Below are 17,939 nucleotides of genomic sequence, written 5' to 3'. Positions count from 1 at the left end.
ATACTACTATATACTCCTATACTTGGTAACCTAATCTCACGCGCGCTCTCTCTCTCTCTCTTCGGGCGTCTTTGGATAACACTCCTACTCCTCTCTCTGCTTCCGTCTAAAACCCTAATTATACTCATCACCTCACCAACCAACCATCCGCCGATTTCCTGTAAGCTCCTCTCTCGCTCTCTCGCTATCTCTCCAGAGTCCAGACTAATCTGTATGTTTTAAGTAGTTTTTGTTTTCCATCGAGAGTCAAAAGAAATGTCTTTTGGGTGTAAGGACCAACCTAAAGTATTAACTTGCTATGCTTACAGAGCTTTCCTGTGAAAAAATAGTTTAAAATGTGGAATCTGAGGTAGTGTGTACAAAGATGTTTCGATGTAATTCCTGTTGGAGATAGTTATTACTGCTGAAGGGTATACGCAGAGGCGTACGTTTGTCATTTCTTTGTACAACAACCGATGGAAGCCATCCGCGATGCAAACAGTCGTATGCCCTGTTTTCTTATCGCTTTTCTCGTCTAATTTTGGGTTGACCTTTGGCTATTTGCCTATTTAATAGATTTGTGGTGGTTGTTCTTTTTTTCTTTTTGGGTGCGGGTCTTTTGGAGTATGTATCAGGGTTAGGAATCGAAAGACTCGAACTTTTCTATGCTCAATCTTGTTGGTAGTGTTTAGTTTGCTAACGGTTTTTCATTTTTGGAGGAAATGTAATGGTCATTGTTTGGCTTCCGTTATATCATTTTGCAAAGGATTGGCTTGTACCTTCTAGCTTCATTTGTACCTGGAATGGAACAGTTCTTCACCTGGGCTTGTTAGCTCCTTGCTCTTTTAGGTTTTGGGACACTATTTTGTAGTAGTATGATTAGGTATTAGTGGTAACGCATGTGTTAGGAACCACAAATGTTAAGCTTGCTTAAACACCACATTTATTATAGTTATTTCAGCAGTCCACTGTTGACAGTACCTAGTTTGTGTGATGGGTCAATTTGTGTTTGGTCTTATTAACTTTTATCAACTGTGAGGAATTCTTGTACATCTTTTATTTAAAATAGGCAATCACCATCAATTGTGAGGAGATATTGCCCGATAATGCTGTTGAAAGATCATTTAAGAATTACCCCCTCCTTTTCTGTGTTTCATGATCAATCAAGTTTCTTATTTTTGTCTGTAAATAGCTGTGGTTTGCAAGATTGAAAGAGAATTAATGTTGATTGCTTTTTCTCAGATTTGAAGAGTGAATGGCATCAACTTTCATTACCATGTCTTCGGTTGGCTCCTTTGCTGCACCTAGCATTGGTGTGCCAGATAACAAATTTGGATCTTTTGGTTCCATATCCTCGAGCTCATTTGGTAGGAGCCAAAATGTTTTTCTCCGAAGAGGACGTTCTCCAAGAATAAATGCCATGGCTAAGGATTTGTATTTCAACAAGGATGGTCAGGCTATTAAGAGGCTGCAAGTGAGTCTATCAATTAGTTTTGTGGTCTGATAATGAATGGAAGGTTACATGCGTGGCATCACTAACAATACTCTTTCTTTCTGTGACAGAATGGTGTGAACAAGCTTGCTGATCTTGTTGGGGTTACTCTTGGTCCAAAGGGCCGAAATGTCGTTCTAGAGAGTAAATATGGCTCCCCAAAAATTGTTAATGATGGGGTGACAGTGGCTAAAGAGGTATCCTAGTTATTTAGTTCTCCATATGCAAAACTGCCTACGACTAGAAACTAGTTTTTATGGATTCTTTCCCGTGGATATCACTCTACTTTTATCTAATACGTTATTTGGAGCCTAGAAGTATTGGGAGTTAAGAGTGCTAGAATTTGACCTTGATGAAGCCAAAAAACCATCTCATACCTTCGTATCCTTTTTTTCTCATGTCCTTCGACCCCCTTGCATACGTTTCAATTACCTGTTTGACCCATGTTGTTCAACCAGAATAGATTTCAATAAGACATTTGAAAACATATATGTCAAGTCCTTGAAGGTTTAATACTTCTGTTTCTTCTTAGGTCGAGTTGGAAGATCCAGTTGAGAACATTGGGGCTAAATTGGTCAGACAAGCCGCGGCGAAGACCAATGATTTGGCCGGAGATGGGACAACGACATCTGTTGTTCTTGCGCAAGGTCTTATTGCTGAAGGTGTCAAGGTGTGTACTGAAATATAGGTTATTTTACATTTTTCAATATCCATGAGTTCATTGACAAAGTGTGATGTCGTAATGTATGTTGCTATGTGGTCCTCACTTTTCAGGTGGTAGCAGCGGGTGCAAATCCTGTATTGATTACCAGAGGAATTGAGAAGACTGCAAAAGCTTTGGTCAGCGAGCTTAAGCTGATGTCAAAAGAGGTAATGGAGAGTGCTCTTGCAAATGGGTTTAACAATTGCGGGTTGAGTTTCAGCATAAATATTGCTGCAAAGTTTATCAATTTGGATAGGATCTTCTGAAAGGAGTGATATGTTGGTCCTCCTTTGAGACATGATTATAGCATTTACTGATGTCCATATGTACTTGCAGGTAGAAGACAGTGAACTGGCTGATGTTGCAGCAGTTAGTGCTGGTAACAACTATGAAGTTGGTAATATGATAGCTGAAGCCATGAGGAAAGTGGGTCGGAAGGGTGTGGTGACCCTTGAAGAGGGGAAGAGTGCCGAAAACAGTCTCTATGTTGTTGAAGGGATGGAATTTCCTCGTGGTTATATCTCACCTTATTTTGTGACTGATAGCGAGAAAATGTCAGTTGAATTTGAGAACTGCAAGGTAGGGATGCTAGTTATATTTTGTGAAGGTGTAAAGTTGTGGGTTGTTTTCTAGTAGATGAATATTTAAGTATTTTGGGTGTCAATGCAGTTACTGTTAGTTGACAAGAAAATAACGAATGCAAGGGATCTTATAAATGTACTGGAAGATGCTATCAGAGGTGGATACCCGATTTTGATAATTGCAGAAGATATTGAACAAGAAGCTTTGGCAACTCTTGTCGTGAACAAGCTTAGAGGGGCATTGAAAATTGCAGCACTGAAAGCTCCAGGATTTGGAGAAAGGAAGAGCCAGTACCTTGACGACATTGCAATTCTGACTGGAGGTCATATTTCATTCTTTGAGCTGTGTGTTCATTTGCTACAATACATTCCTTGAATCTTGCACAAGTAAATGTAAAGAGTAACAATATTGGCTTCCTATCTGTTTTCTGCCCCTTAATTGGAAATTGTCTTCTTGAAAACAGCGACTGTAATTAGAGATGAGTTAGGGCTTACCTTGGACAAGGCAGATAAGGAAGTCCTGGGTCATGCTGCCAAGGTTGTGCTTACCAAGGATTCGACGACAATTATTGGTGATGGGAGCACCCAGGATGCAGTAAATCAACGTGTTGCACAGATTAAAAACCTTATCGAGGTTTAATTCTCCCTGTGTGCGTGCATTTATATGCATGTATGTGTATATATAGTTGGGGGTGTGTGTGTTAGAATACTTATTCTGCATGTTTTGTAAGCAGGTTGCAGAGCAAGAATACGAAAAGGAAAAACTTAATGAAAGAATCGCAAAATTGTCTGGAGGTGTTGCTGTCATTCAGGTAAACTTGCATCATATAACTGTATAATATTGGTCTATGAATTGACTTATTATTTATGGCATGCATACTAAATCTAATGAATTTTTTGAAGGTTGGAGCACAAACTGAGACAGAGCTAAAAGAAAAGAAGTTGAGAGTAGAGGATGCTCTCAATGCAACTAAGGCAAGTTTTTCATGAGACTCTGGTTTCTGGTTTATAGCGATAGTAGTTCCTTGTCAGATTTGTTGGCAGTGAGGACATTGTTCAATTGACTGTGAAATTGATATTCAGGCGGCTGTTGAGGAAGGTATTGTTGTTGGTGGTGGATGCACCCTACTTAGGCTTGCTTCAAAAGTTGATGCCATCAAGGATAGCCTTGAGAATGACGAGGAAAAGGTAATTTCATGCTGTAACTTTACTAGCAGTTATGGTTGTGCAATTTTAATGATTTTGAATTGCGATATTCGGATACAATTTGGATAGAATCGTTACGATATCATTGGTGTCATCAACTGAGTTGCATCCAATAGATTGGAATAAAAATAGAGGTCATATTGAACGAAATAGTGAGGAACAAATTGCCTATCATAGAATACAGTTAGGAAGTCGGACACGTTTGACTGCAATATTTATGGTTACAACATGATTCTTGCTAATTAATCTCAACGGGCTGCAGGTTGGAGCAGATATAGTTAAGCGAGCTTTGAGTTACCCCCTGAAGTTGATTGCCAAGAATGCTGGTGTTAATGGAAGTGTTGTTAGTGAGAAGGTACTTAACTACATCAGTACTTCACGACCATATGTATGCTGTCGTGTGGTATTTGTGGGATGACATTCTGTGTATTTTTTGCAGGTTCTTTCCAATGATAACCCAAAATTTGGATACAATGCTGCAACAGGAGAATACGAGGATTTGATGGCTGCCGGAATAATTGATCCAACCAAGGTGAGTTCCAGAGGAAAGTAACTTTTGCAGATGAGATTGCATGTAGTGAGAATGCCTAGACTGGATTATTTGAATTTATGGTATCTAAGGGTCATCAATGTTGGAGTATATCCTATTTTGAGTCTTGCAAAATGGAATTGAGTTGATGAATGTAGTGGTCTGGATGGTCATGTGTTTGCTTATTGTTATGGGTTGTAAGTAATGACTCTGTTTTCTTTGAAGATTGGTACTCCTTATTTGTGGCAATATGGTTAACTAGGCTGCCTTTAGTCATCATGAAATTATTCATATACTGGATTCTTTGCATTTCTCTGTGCCTTTCTTGATTGCAGCAGAATACTTCCAATCTTAGATGGTTCTAAGGTTTTGGGTGTAGTTCTTGCAGATCATAGACAGTGAGACACATGTTTACCCAGATACGATTAAATTTGTTGTTAAGTGTATTCAATATTAACGGATTCTTCCTTATTCTGAAATCATAAGAAACAGCATCTCCTTTATGTAACTTGACATTTTGGTTGGTTTTTGTCTTTTTTCTTTTGCCAATATTGTATACATTTTGGTTGGTTGTAGTAAGAAATAGCGTCTATGAATCTGTTGTCGGACATCGTTAGGCTTATTGTCTTTAGACTACTCTTTCGATGATCTAGACTCTACTCTTTAGTCTTTTCGATGATATTGTGACTACTCAACTCTTGCTTTGTGTCAAGAATCCAAGATTAATTCCGGCTGAACATGATTTCCCCCCCACTGACTGGAGTACTTAATGCTATGCTGATTTCAGGTGGTCAGATGTTGCTTGGAACATGCAGCTTCGGTGGCGAAGACATTCTTGATGTCAGACTGTGTGGTGGTTGAGATCAAAGAGCCTGAACCTGTTCCTGCCGGCAACCCCATGGACAATTCAGGTAACCACTGTTGATTTGAAACCAAATTTCCCTTTTACTACTTCCATTTTTTGTGTTTGCATCTTCCACATTTTTTTTTGGTAAATACACCACATTAGAGCATCCGCAATGGGAATAATCAAAATCGATAACCAAAATGTGCCACGTCAGCATTTGATTATCCATTTAGTTCATAATTAAACCTAACAAACTTGATCTCCACATTGGTTATTTTTCTATCCCTATAAAAAAACCCCTCACAATACGCAATGCATCTATGTCCAATTGCAAACGAGTTCTAATCGCGCACCCAACCACACCAAATTATTCGTCTCGATGAGACGATTCTAATGTGAGGTGTTTTTTAATTTTTTAGTTTTGAATTTGGTTATTGGGTTTGGTTATTGAGTTTTGGTTATTGGTAAAAGTTGTTAAGTTTGGTTATTCAAAGGTCAAAATTTGATGAGTTGCTAAGAGGTTGCTAAGTTTGGTTATTACAATGTGAGCACTTTTTTGAGCAAACATTGCTAACTTTAGCAACCTTTTAGTTTTGATTATTACATTGTGGATGCTCTTACATTTGATTAAATACCTTCTTGTCTTGTCAGGATACGGTTACTAGACGCTGCGGAAGATTGTGAGAAGTTATCATAGCAAAAGACGATCCGACTTCTGCTGTTAGTTCTGAAAGAAACATACCAGAGGGGTCATTATTTGTGTAAATTTATTATTTCTGCTGGTAGGAAAGCATAAATTATGGTGAGGTTAGGTTGGCAGAGTGCGGCATGTATAAGTGCAATGATACTGAACTGAGTGCAAAACAATATTTCATCTTTGGCCGAGTTGCAATTTTGAGGTAATTTTGTGCGACGCTGTTTTGTTGATTGGCTTCCCCGTATTTCATCTTTGTGCTTGGCTCGTCTACATTTGGTTGACCGTCCAGTTCTGCGAGGAGTGTCCCCATTTCAGGCTCATCTCATGGATTTGAAAATTTAATTTTGTAGACTACATTTGAGGATCATTCATGTTGAAGTTCAAATTAATTGGATATCCTTCAATTTTGTTCGTGATCTGATCACACTGTTTAAGGATGAAATGAGCTGTCCAACTTGGGATTATATTGATTTCCATTTTTGGCCCACGTATGTGATTAGTTCATGAACCTACAGTATAGTAGATCAATTGATTTCGATTTCGTAACCGAAACAAATATTTGTGATTGCCAGAATGTGTTCGAGATGGGGCTATGTTATGCAATAGTATTGGATAGTCTGGAGACAAGCAATATCCTTTCATCTGTATCAAATAGCTGAACTATTGTACGCCATCTGTATTCTTCTCATTTTCATAATCCGACCAAACGAGTGATGCCCAGTTGGTAGGGTAGTAGTTATACTCCATGCATGAGGGCGGGGTTCGAGCTCCCCGCTGCCCCCCTAACACTTACATCTAACACTCATTCTCCTAAACTATGGCAAAAAAAAAAAAAAAAGTAGATTCTTTTCGTCACATTTTTTTTCTTCTTCTTCTTCTTCATTGTTTTTGTTTTTGTTTTTGCCTCTGCATACTTTTCCCTAACTAATCCCACAACCAAATTGAAACTTAAGCTTCTTACTAGTAGTAATTACCTTCCCAAGTTTTTTTTTTTTTGAACTGAAGAATCTCCCAAGTTGGGTGTGCAATATTTTCTTATGGTATTCAATCACTAAAATTTTGTGAACTATCTAGGACAGTTCAACTTTAAAGGGGAGTTTTTTTGAAAACAATAATTCCTCATTTCCTCTAAACCAATAGGTAGGAATAGCACTAGAATTCTGAAACTTGGGACAAAATGGAATTAAAAAAAGCTGGTGACATTAATTGAACATTTGGGGCAAAATGGAGTGTTTATCTGGTCGTTAACTTTTGAGCCCCAGAATTAATCGAGTTGTCCGCAAATTGGCCAGGACATTTGGTTAAAAAAAAAGAAGTGAGGCTATATAGGGTCAGCCCTCCAACTCTCTCTCTGACTCCCTCTATAGTTTACCCGATTCATATGGCTAGTCTTTAGGGCCTTCCCAAAAATAGGGCCTTCCCAAAAATAGTAATGTTAGTTGAAGGTTTTGCTGTGATCATGCTAGAATTTATGAGAAGCGGTTAATTACATCTACTCCAATAATTAGTTGGGTTTTTTTTTGCCACACATTATACATCAACGGGGTTAGAGAGAGTTAGTAAGTTAGTCCACAAGGGGTTCAGAGACTGTCCATAGCCCTGAAACCACAAACGCCACTCTTTCCTTCAAAGCCAATTTGCTTGAAAATTGACACCAAGTGTCAAATGCAAAAAAATGCTTTTTGGATTGCCAAAAACAAATTTGAAGGTGTCGAATTGCCAAATTAGCCTTCAAAAAAGTCTGATATGTACAAATTTGAAGCTAAGGTTGGATTTGTTCAATTCTTTTGAAGGCCTACATGGCAATATGACATTCTAAAAATGTCCACCCAGCCAATTTTATTGTTTTGGTATATTTTCACTTTAGTCTTGTTTTTATCTTTTACTAATTAAGTTTTACTCTATAAGATGTTAAATTTGGAATGAGAGAAGAGATGTGAAATGACATGCAATTGCCATTTTGGTTGGAGTTGGCTCAAATGACAATTCATCCACTTAACATGCCATCTCAAATTTGGACCACACCTACATATCAAACAACACTTTCTTTGAAAAAGATCTTCGAATCCTATTTCATCTCACTATTTTTTAAGGAAATTGATTTTCAGCTCTTTTTTTTTTGATATGCACACTCCCTTTTTATAGAGGTACAGCAAAGGCTGTACAACAGCCATGTATAGATGACTTTTGCGCCCGTCTCGGGTCTCGCAAAGATGATCGGAGCCGCTCCAAAACATATTGTTTAGGGTCCCTGTAAAAAATCATCTCAATCCGATATCGGTAAGGGCGTTTACGAATCATCCAACTTTGCGCGAGACTTGAGATGGGCGCAAATACCATTTGTACGTCACTGCTGTACAACTTTTGCTGTACCATTAGCAGCTCTCTTGTTTTTTAGTGTTGAAAATGTATGTATCTTTTTTTTTTCTTTCTAAAAGATTAAAAAAAAGGAGTTTGGATATAAAAAAAGGGAGTGTAAAAATCAATTCCCTTTTTTAAATACTTTTCATTTGTGTATATCAATGAATGTTAATTTAGTGTCCATACTTAAGATTTACATAAAAGTTCAAATTTGAATAACACATCGCAATACTCTTTTTACACCTTAACCACCAATCAAAAGTTGTGATTAGCATTTTTATCTTCTTATCTCACAAGGTGAGTGATTGTGAGAAGGTAGAAGTGAAACAGGAATGTGATTCTCTTGTACTATTGCAAACTCTTGAGACTAAACCAACCGGAGCTAACTCAGTTGACTAAGACTTTTTGTATTGGGATTGAGATTAGAGGTTGGCCAAGACTTTTGCATTTTACTGGGAGGTTAAGAGTTACGAATCTTTCCGTCTGCGTGTGGGTGTTCTTCCCTTATAGAACTTTTTTTTTTCCTTTGTTTATTCCCTATGCTGTTTCCGTCTGCATGTGGGTGTTTTTTCCTTATAGAGCTTTTCTTTTCTTTCTTTGTTTATTTCCTATGTTGAGATTATCTTGTATTGGTTGAGTTATCGGGCTTGATTTTATCGTGGACTATCACAATTGATGCAGTGCTCTTCAGACTATAGTGGGTGTGATTTCATGAATTCGTTAGCCGTTGTTTGTAGCGTGGTATCATTCTTTAAGTTACTTTACTAGTAACAAATTTCAATATTCTCGCATTTCGACCTCTGCTATCTACATTCTTTTTCCTCTTGTATTTATTCTCGTTCATTTATTCGGATATCTTATCCCACTTTAAGTTGATTAGGATGATCGCCTCTTTTTTTTTTCAATCTCATACACAAGTGAGGAGATTTGAACTCCTGACCTCCTAATGAGATGCAAAAGTCGCCAACTGAGCTAGTCCCAATTAGTTGATTAGGATGATCTTAGAGTACATAATCACAATAGCAGTCAATATCTCCTGAACCCAGCATATCTCTCTTGACCATCATCCCATCTTTTCTCCCATCTCACTTGATTTAATATGAAAATTAAAAGTAGTGATTTCACACTACCCAAATTACTAACCCTACTCCAGAAGAGGAGTGCAATAATCAATCTCATATTGAATATGATTTGGCACTCTCCTTTTGAGGTGCGATAAATAATTTAGGAAGTGCGAAAATCAATTCTCCAAATAAAACGTGCTCTTAAATCTGCAATTAATCAAGGGATTTATTAGTAACATGGCATTTGGAAGAGGGTTATTTAGGATCACCCCAAGAAACAAAGGGATGCATAAAGGGAGATGCCATTACCACTTCCATATTTACCAATTCCTCACATATAGACTTCTATGTGTGGCATATACATGTCATGTAAAAGCTAGAAGAATAAAGAAAATAATATTGGAACCATGAAGCATTATCATAGTACTCCACATGTTTTATTATTGGAGTATATATATTATATAAATATCCATAGAAGAACCATATGTTAGTAATTAATTAATTGGCCATATAAAAGGGATGACCCAAAACCCGAAACGTACCAAACAAAGAGAAAGTGGGAGAGAGTGAGACGGGGAGAGAGAGAGAGAGAAAAGAAGCATGCATGGGTATGGTAATTGCGTTTGCTATGTAGTTGGTGGTGTGTTGTTTGGTGTTTGTATGTAATGGTCATATGCTCCAATCCTCTCTCTTTCTCTTCTCTCTCTCTTCAGTCCTTTTGATTACCTCTCTCTCCTTCCTCTCCACGCCGCCTCTCCTTTTCCCTCTCTCTTTCTCTCTCTAATAACCTTACCAATAACACTTCCACTCCCTCTCGCATTCTTTCCTAAAATTGGCTACATTTCCACATCCTTACAAAACCTATTCGAAAACCCTCTCCTTAATTCCCATTTCAGCAATGGCTTCTTCATCGGATTATATCTAATGCCGGCGCTTCTATCACTGGGTATGTTTTATTGACGTTTGGGTTCCCTTTATCAGTCAGTGGACGTCTGATCAATGAGTCTTTTTTTTCCTTTTCTTTTCTCACTTGTATTTATACCATTTCATTGATAGTATTGTTTATACTGTTTGAGGAATGAACTTTTTTTATCAAGATTTTGATAATTGATGATCTGGGTTTTCTGGGTTCTCGTACATTTGATGTACTGTCTCGATCGGTTCCATTTTACTTGATGGGTTGTGTTTAAGAATTCTGATTTCCCCACTTTGGGTACTGGGTAGCTGTCCTTTTTTTTGTTTTTTTGTTATTTTTTTGGACGTGAAAATCGAGGAAACTGGTCCGTACACTCGATCAAAACTCAGATGGGTTTTAGCACCCAGCGCTACTTCCACACTGCGATCCTGTTTTTGTTTCGTGAAACCTTTTACAATGGGCCTTCCGTTAATCGTAGATAATGTCAATTGTTTAATGCAAATTTAGTTATATATACATACAGATGGTAATTTTATATTTCTGGCTTCGAGGAATTTAATGAATAGTCCTGACCTCTGATCATATACATTTTTGATAGCTGCGTTAGATGAAGATTCATCTCGGCTTGCACTATTGAGCATTTGATGGAATCTTCAAGGATTTTCTTGTAAATTCTATTTAGAAAGCAATTTTTTTTTTTAATGTTTCAAAATGTCAATGCTTCTTTTTATTCTCTCCTCTCTTTGTCTTCATGGACAACGTGTGTGAATGCTGATCCAGTGAAATTCATATCGTTCTTCACAATTAACTTGACAATATTTGAGATAACGTCTTTGACTACTATTTGTGTAATCTAAGCTAATAAACCACGTTATGACTGTCTTTCAGTTCATTAAAGGTGGTTTCTTGGGGATCTACGCGTCCTCGTATATTGCTCGCAATTTTGTGAAGGGGGACTCCTTAATTTACAGGAATTCACCGATGGAAAAGGGAATTAACGAATTAGAGTTTGATGAATTTGAGGAGCTTCTGGGTGAGATTCCAAATGCTACTTCTGGGACCGCTACTAATCCTGAGGAATCTGGACTCATGAATTTCTCAAAGGACGTGAAAAGGGTGTCTTTGGATCTCTCGAACGGATCGCTCAGTGATGAAATTCAGAATGATGGTATTTTGGATGAAGAAAAATTTTCTGTGCACCAAATTCGGCAATCGCACGTCAAGAGGGTTGAACAGGAAGAACAACCAAATCTGCCTGATGACCGGTCACTGACCTCTGCTTTTGCAGCTTTGAGCTTCAATGAAGGGGCAACAGCAGGAGCTGCAATGCCTCCATTGGCCAATTTTAAACCCTTTCAGAATCAACCTATTTTGATTAATGGGCGATTGCCCCCGAATGTGGATTCCCGGGCAATGTTTGTCCCCTCTTTCGGTTCACAGAATAATTCCTCTAGCAGTTTTGAAATTTTAGGGGCAAAAAGAAGTTTCCAGGAATTAAGGAAGCAACCGGCTGGTTATTGCCAACCAATTGAGAATTTTTCTGGCTCTTTGCCATTGACTCATGGAGTGCCGGGTTATCAAGTTCACGGACTGGAGTTCCCGAACTTTTCTGACCAACAACACTACTTCATGGATCCCCAGTCACAACTTTCTTATTTACATTCACAACAACTAAACCAACCTCATGTTACATGGATGTCTATGGAAGAGGAACGATATTACAGGATGCATAAGCAATACCTTTATATGCAACAGCTTCGAAGTCAGCGGTTGGAATCTCAGCATTCCATTCGAGCACATGGAAATGTGGCGGCTAGGCTAACGAGCCAGAACTTACGACAACCACATAATGAACTCTCTGATCAGGAGCCCATGCGCAATAAGGCTACAGTTTCAAGGAGCATAAACCTATCTAGTCCTGTCCTGTCCTCTGAAGATTTCAACAAAATGCAAGGTTTGGACAAGGGGGGGAAACAGAGTTTTCCTGAGAAGATTTTAACAAGATCACATGGATTGAACTCTCTAAGATCCGTCAAATTTGGCTCTTTCATGGGCAACGAATTACTTGCCGAGGTAAACCAAAATGGAAGAGTTCTCTCAAATGGTAACTGCCACCATAGTTTTCCCAATTCTGATGCTGCATTCCAGTTACATAGTGTAAGCTCGCGAGGTTTGTTGAGTGATAGTGCTGATCTGAAACTTAATAGTTCAAGGCCACTGCCGCAGTACAACTCTGTTGATGAAATTGCTGGAAGAATATATTTCCTGGCAAAGGACCAACATGGGTGCCGCTTCTTGCAGAAGAAATTTACTGATGGTACCCTAGAAGATGTGGAAAAGATTTTTCTTGAGATCATTGTGCATATTGTTGAGCTCATGACGGATCCCTTTGGGAATTATCTTGTCCAAAAGCTCCTTGAAGTGTGCGATGAGGATCAACGGATGCAGATACTTTGTGCAATCACTAGAAGATGTGGGGATCTTGTTAGGATTTCTTGTGACATGCACGGGTGTGCTCTCTCACACTCAATTTCCTTCTTTCTTGTCCCTTTTTGCTTTCTGTTGCTGTTTTTTTGAATATTCTCAGCATTAGCTCAGTTGTCATTTACGAACACAGGACTCGGGCTGTTCAGAAGGTTATTGAAACCCTCAAGACTCGGGAGCAGTGTTCCATGGTGGTTTCCTCACTGAAGCCTGGTATAGTTACTGTGATAAAGAACATGAATGGAAATCATGTTGCACAACGATGTTTGCAGTATTTAATGCCTGAATATTGTGAGGTAAGGAACCACAACCTGATTCTAGTGGTCTGCAATGGCTAATATTCTGAGTTCCAGGGGTTAAGTCTTGATGTAGGTTGTCTTTGGCCCCATATTTACATTAATGGGGATATATCTCAACATCAAGTTGGAAATCATCGAGTAAAAAGTAGGGTTTTCTTTAACCATTCAAATAATTAAAGTATGGAGAGGTAAGTATGTCTCATTTTCGTATGCGACTCATTCATTTTTTAAGTGACAATGGAATTTTCACAAGCTAGGTTGTGCAGAGGTAAAAAAAAAAAAAGAAAATTCTGGGCCATATTGCATTTCATTATTGAATCTTGATTTTCCTGGTTGTCTAAGCGGCATCTCCAAATTATATTTCTTCTACACTGATTCCCAGCAAATCCCATACCCCCATGTATATTTGGATGCTCGTTATGGAACTATACTGCCAGCCTGCCACAAGGTTTGGAAACTCAATCCTAAGGTTTTCTGCTTACATCAGGAGAAAATGTATGAGAACCTTGTTATTGATAAAACTAAGGCATGCATCTCTAAGGAGAGTGGCACAACCAAACATCCATCATCCCAGAAGTTGATGTCAAACATTGCTCATGGTAAGTGATTGGCCAAATAGGTCATGTGTCTAAAATTATGTGTCATTTCCAATCAGGACACACCAAGAAGTATCAAATGACTATTACGGAGTGTACAAGGAGTGTTGGCTTCCTACATAGACACAGCTCCTCCCCTGAGACGTTGCTGCTAGTATGATACCTCGTGCTTTATGAGATAATATTCAATCAAGACTAATGGTTTGGCAAAATGCACGCACCTCGTTCGGGACATAGTACTTACTCCCTCCATCATATTTCTCTAACCATAAGTTATTTATAGTACCTAAGGAAAAAACATTGAACATACTCATCCCATCATATTTGTTTGTCTCTCTTAGATGCCCTGATGTTTAAGGCGACACAGATTACCTTTATTGATGTTTAAACGGAATGTAATAGTATCAGAAGGTAATAAATACACTGAAAAGCATTTGCACTCATGCAATTATTTCCAGGTTATGTAAGTTCTACATCCGAATTTTTTGAAATGGGACAACCTTTGGATTTTGACATCTAAAATGGAAAGATGGACTAAGATTTGGGGCCAAGGCAGTATTATGTTTATAGGACCTTCAACACTGACTAGTATATGTTCTATGGTCCACTAATTGATTTAACGTTGAACCCTTTAAGGTGTTACTTGTACCATGAAATATTGAAAGCAATGTTTGTGACATCACTGGTAATTTTGTTTTCTGCAGTTCCTTTTTGAAGCTGCAATTGATAATTGTGTTGAACTAGCAACAGACCGTCATGGCTGTTGCGTGCTTCAAAAGTGCCTCAGCCATGCTGATGGTGATCAAAGGCATCATTTAATCTCCGAGATTACTTCAAATGCTCTGATTCTTTCTCAAGATCCATTTGGGTACTATGTTTTTCTTTTCTTCTTCTTTCTTCCTCTCGTCATATGAACATATTGTTCTTGGTATGCGTGTGCTGTCAATGCTGAATGACTTTTTACCCCATAAATTCTTTCCGATGGGCAGACAGATGCAAGTCTTAAGACAAATTTTCACGAGATAGATATGGAGACGTTTTCCAATGATTTAACAAGCAAATCTGCTCTCCATTAGCAGGATGGTAGAACAAGGACCAATCCAAATAGATGATACTAGTTTTTCTTACACTTAAAAATGCTCCTGGTAAAATGGCTGACCCAAAAAAAAAATGCTCCTGGTAAACTGAGTAGGCTACGGTTTACTGTATCAGACTTTTATAGGCAACGAGCCTTGGGGTTCCAAACTATGGTGAATCTCACAATCTATTGCATGAAGTACTAGTAAGAAGCGGTCAACCTCCCTATCATGTTTGATGGTCAAATAAATTTGACAAGCAGGAAACTTTTGAAATGTTCTGACAAAAAATTGTTCAAATACTCTGAGAACCGCCAATAGTTATGGCAGTGCGTGTTGAATGATATAGAATAACTTTTAACAGGGCACAAAAAATTGCTTTCTGCATTCATCTTTGCTTCTATGATTTCGTGCTTAGCATTTTGAATGCTATTCCTACAGGAACTATGTTGTGCAATTTATCTTTGAAATTCATGCTCCATGGGCCACGGCGGATATTCTTGACCAACTGGAGGGTAACTATGGGGACCTGTCCATGCAGAAATATAGCAGCAATGTGGTTGAGAAATGCCTGAAATATGCAGGAGAAGAACGCCGATGTTGTATTATCAAGGAGTTGGTAAACAATCCTCGTTTAGATCAAATTATGCAAGATCCCTATGGCAACTATGTTATACAAGCTGCATTAAACAATTCAAAGGTTAGACATCCTCCTCTAAAAGTGCCATCTTCGTCTGGTGTGCTTTCTCTTCTTTTTATGAATTGCTAGAAAAGATTATCATTTCATAGTTATCCATCATACATATTTATTCAGGCTGATATATATATCTATATATATACATATACAGTCCGTCTCCCGTAAGGACCACTTCATTTTAATAAAATGCGGACCTCCTTTTCCCGATTGAATTTCGATGATCCGAGCCGCTCAATGTGTTCAGAACATGATTTTAAGGGTACCCGCGAGAAATCAGCAAAAAAAAAGACCGGGAAGGGCTTCATCCAAGCAGTTTTTGTTTGTTTTTTATCGAACGGTTCAAACAAAAACTGCTCGAATGAAGTCCTTCCCGGTTATTTTTTTTGCCGATTTCTCCTAGGTACCCTTAAAATCACGTTCTGAACGCATTGAGCGGCTCGGATCATCGAAATTCGATCGGAAAATGGGAGAAATGAGGAGGTCCGCATTTTAACTAAAATAAAAACTCCCTCATTTGAGACTCACTGTGTGTGTGTGTGTGTATATATATATATATATCTAAGAGGGAGTCTATAGTAAAAAACAAGTAGCATGAATACTTATCGGAAGCAGATACAGATACAGATATGAAAGCTGGAACCATCTTTAAAAAAATAAAAAGAGAAGAAAAAAAGAAGCAGAGGACAGGACTAGAGGCTGAATTTGTGATTGCGTTGGAAGACCAAATCAACTATTAGCTTCTGGGCATTACTTGTCCACAGAATTCATTGTTGTCGCAATATTGCCATTAAAATTAGACTTATGGATTCTGTTTCATTTTAGTGAAGAGGTCTTTCTGATCTTGTGCTGTGGATACATGCATGTTCTCTTGTTGAGTAGGGATCTCTTCATGCTGCATTGGTGGAGGCTATTAGACCTCATGTTCCTTTGCTCCGGACAAGCCCCTATGGGAAGAAAGTCCTTTCAAGCAATTGTCTGAAGAAATAACTTACAGGTATGATCATGGCTATACATCTCTTTTCTGGCTAAATATCCAAACTTCAACTGATTCCTTATAACATGGTATTTTGTTGATCATGCAGGGAGTACTCTGCAGCTAAATCTCTCATTTGCTGAAGGTTTCATTGCTATGGAGGGTGCTGTAAATTTTGTACTAATAAACAAGTAGAGAGAAGCTCTGAAGTCGGGTTTTGAGACATTCAAGTTTTTGTACTTTTTCGAGAGGTTAAATGGTTAGAGCTTCTTTTTACATGGCATCTGACAAGATGAAAGGTGCCTTTCAGTTCTTTATGCTGCCCCTATTTATTCCATTTTGACTATTTACAAGCAACTCTGGCAGCATATTCACGTACTTGTACATTTTCATTTTGAATGTTCCATAGAAATAAAGAAATTGTAAGTGTCGAATTGTTCCTAAGCATATGCGGAAATTTTGGTTTTCCCTTGCTCTTTTGATCAAAGCTCTTGGCAGAAGATGGTTGCTAGATAAATGTATAGCTTGTGTTACTTACCTGGTTTTCATGCTAGACGGTCTTTTTGTGGTCATATGCATCTGATGTCCGAAAAGAGCAAAAGGGCCCTCGATGGACTCACAAGTGACATTGTGGCTCTAATGTGACGGCAAATAATTAAGTTTCATCCAAGCAGAATGGTCTAAGGTGACTCGGGTGTCCAGAATTGATATTTATCCAGAGCATATTCTGTTTGTAAGAAGTACTGTTAGCGTACCATCCTTTTTTCTTTTTTGTGGGAAATTTTGTTTCCACTAGTAGTTTTGTGCATTACATCGATGGATCCAATCTGTACCGAGTCAATGCAAGCTCTTGAAATTAGATTAAGTTTGACAACATTACCAATAATTTACCATGAAGATTACATATCACAATGATCTTAGCTGATCATCTATAGCTTCTAGTATCTGATAAAGGAAGTAACCAAAAGTTTGAAACGGATCACATAGAACCGGGAGGGCACACCACGCGTGCAAATCACTGAACCAAACAAATAAAATGCTAAAAAGACAAAAGGATTATGTGTTCTTCTGTTACTAGGAGAGCACACCAAGAGTGCAGCCCATTATTTTAATTCTCTTACTACTAAGTAAGCAAATGTGAATCCACAGAACTGAATATCTTTGGAGAGATCTAATTATTATTACTTCATAAAGTACACATTTTAGTATTTCAAACATTTTATCGATGTGAATTCAACTCGCAGATATTGAAATAGAGTGGTGAGAACAATAAAATCATTAAATTTATTTTCTTGTTACCATATGTTGATGAAAAGGCAACCTCTACACAGCATGTGTAAAAATGGTTCAATATACTACCAATTATATTATCAACGCTTAAATCACCCCGTAGCCCATAAAAAGGCAACTGTCTATCTAGAGATTGAAGTTTTGATAAA

At 38.1% G+C, this 17,939-nt stretch overlaps 2 protein-coding genes across 2 annotated transcripts; both read left to right on the top strand.

Moving 5' to 3' along the window:
* On the top strand, positions 1-6,250 carry LOC131315362 (ruBisCO large subunit-binding protein subunit beta, chloroplastic). The gene is made up of 15 exons (XM_058344533.1): positions 1-160; positions 1,222-1,453; positions 1,543-1,668; positions 2,004-2,141; positions 2,246-2,341; positions 2,511-2,753; positions 2,844-3,078; positions 3,220-3,389; positions 3,490-3,567; positions 3,659-3,730; positions 3,839-3,943; positions 4,224-4,316; positions 4,401-4,493; positions 5,278-5,401; positions 5,989-6,250. The coding sequence occupies exons 2-15, from the start codon at positions 1,235-1,237 to the stop codon at positions 6,000-6,002; spliced, it is 1,806 nt and encodes a 601-aa protein (XP_058200516.1). The 5' UTR covers positions 1-160; positions 1,222-1,234; the 3' UTR covers positions 6,003-6,250.
* Positions 6,251-10,003: 3,753 nt separating this feature from the next.
* Positions 10,004-16,944, top strand: LOC131315360 (pumilio homolog 12). The gene is made up of 7 exons (XM_058344531.1): positions 10,004-10,405; positions 11,264-12,885; positions 12,993-13,155; positions 14,459-14,622; positions 15,272-15,530; positions 16,407-16,521; positions 16,610-16,944. Exons 2-6 carry the CDS (start codon positions 11,357-11,359, stop codon positions 16,512-16,514), a joined length of 2,223 nt encoding a protein of 740 aa, XP_058200514.1. The 5' UTR covers positions 10,004-10,405; positions 11,264-11,356; the 3' UTR covers positions 16,515-16,521; positions 16,610-16,944.
* Positions 16,945-17,939: the final 995 nt, after the last annotated feature.

The sequence above is a fragment of the Rhododendron vialii genome, chromosome 13a (genome assembly GCF_030253575.1).
Source record: "Rhododendron vialii isolate Sample 1 chromosome 13a, ASM3025357v1".
NCBI lineage: Eukaryota > Viridiplantae > Streptophyta > Magnoliopsida > Ericales > Ericaceae > Rhododendron > Rhododendron vialii.
Note: the sequence above shows the minus strand (reverse complement) of the source record. Positions and strands in the feature narration are given on the sequence as shown.

What these genes read in the sequence shown, in the direction of transcription:
- LOC131315362 (XM_058344533.1), top strand. Translation starts at nt 1,235, where the DNA reads ATGGCATCAACTTTCATTACCATGTCTTCGGTTGGCTCCTTTGCTGCA. An exon ending in TTATTGCTGAAGGTGTCAAG is followed by an intron (nt 2,142 to 2,245) that starts GTGTGTACTGAA and finishes CTCACTTTTCAG; the next exon opens with GTGGTAGCAGCGGGTGCAAA. An exon ending in ATGCTCTCAATGCAACTAAG is followed by an intron (nt 3,731 to 3,838) that starts GCAAGTTTTTCA and finishes ATTGATATTCAG; the next exon opens with GCGGCTGTTGAGGAAGGTAT.
- LOC131315360 (XM_058344531.1), top strand. Translation starts at nt 11,357, where the DNA reads ATGGAAAAGGGAATTAACGAATTAGAGTTTGATGAATTTGAGGAGCTT. An exon ending in ATTTCTTGTGACATGCACGG is followed by an intron (nt 12,886 to 12,992) that starts GTGTGCTCTCTC and finishes TTACGAACACAG; the next exon opens with GACTCGGGCTGTTCAGAAGG. An exon ending in TAATGCCTGAATATTGTGAG is followed by an intron (nt 13,156 to 14,458) that starts GTAAGGAACCAC and finishes TGTTTTCTGCAG; the next exon opens with TTCCTTTTTGAAGCTGCAAT.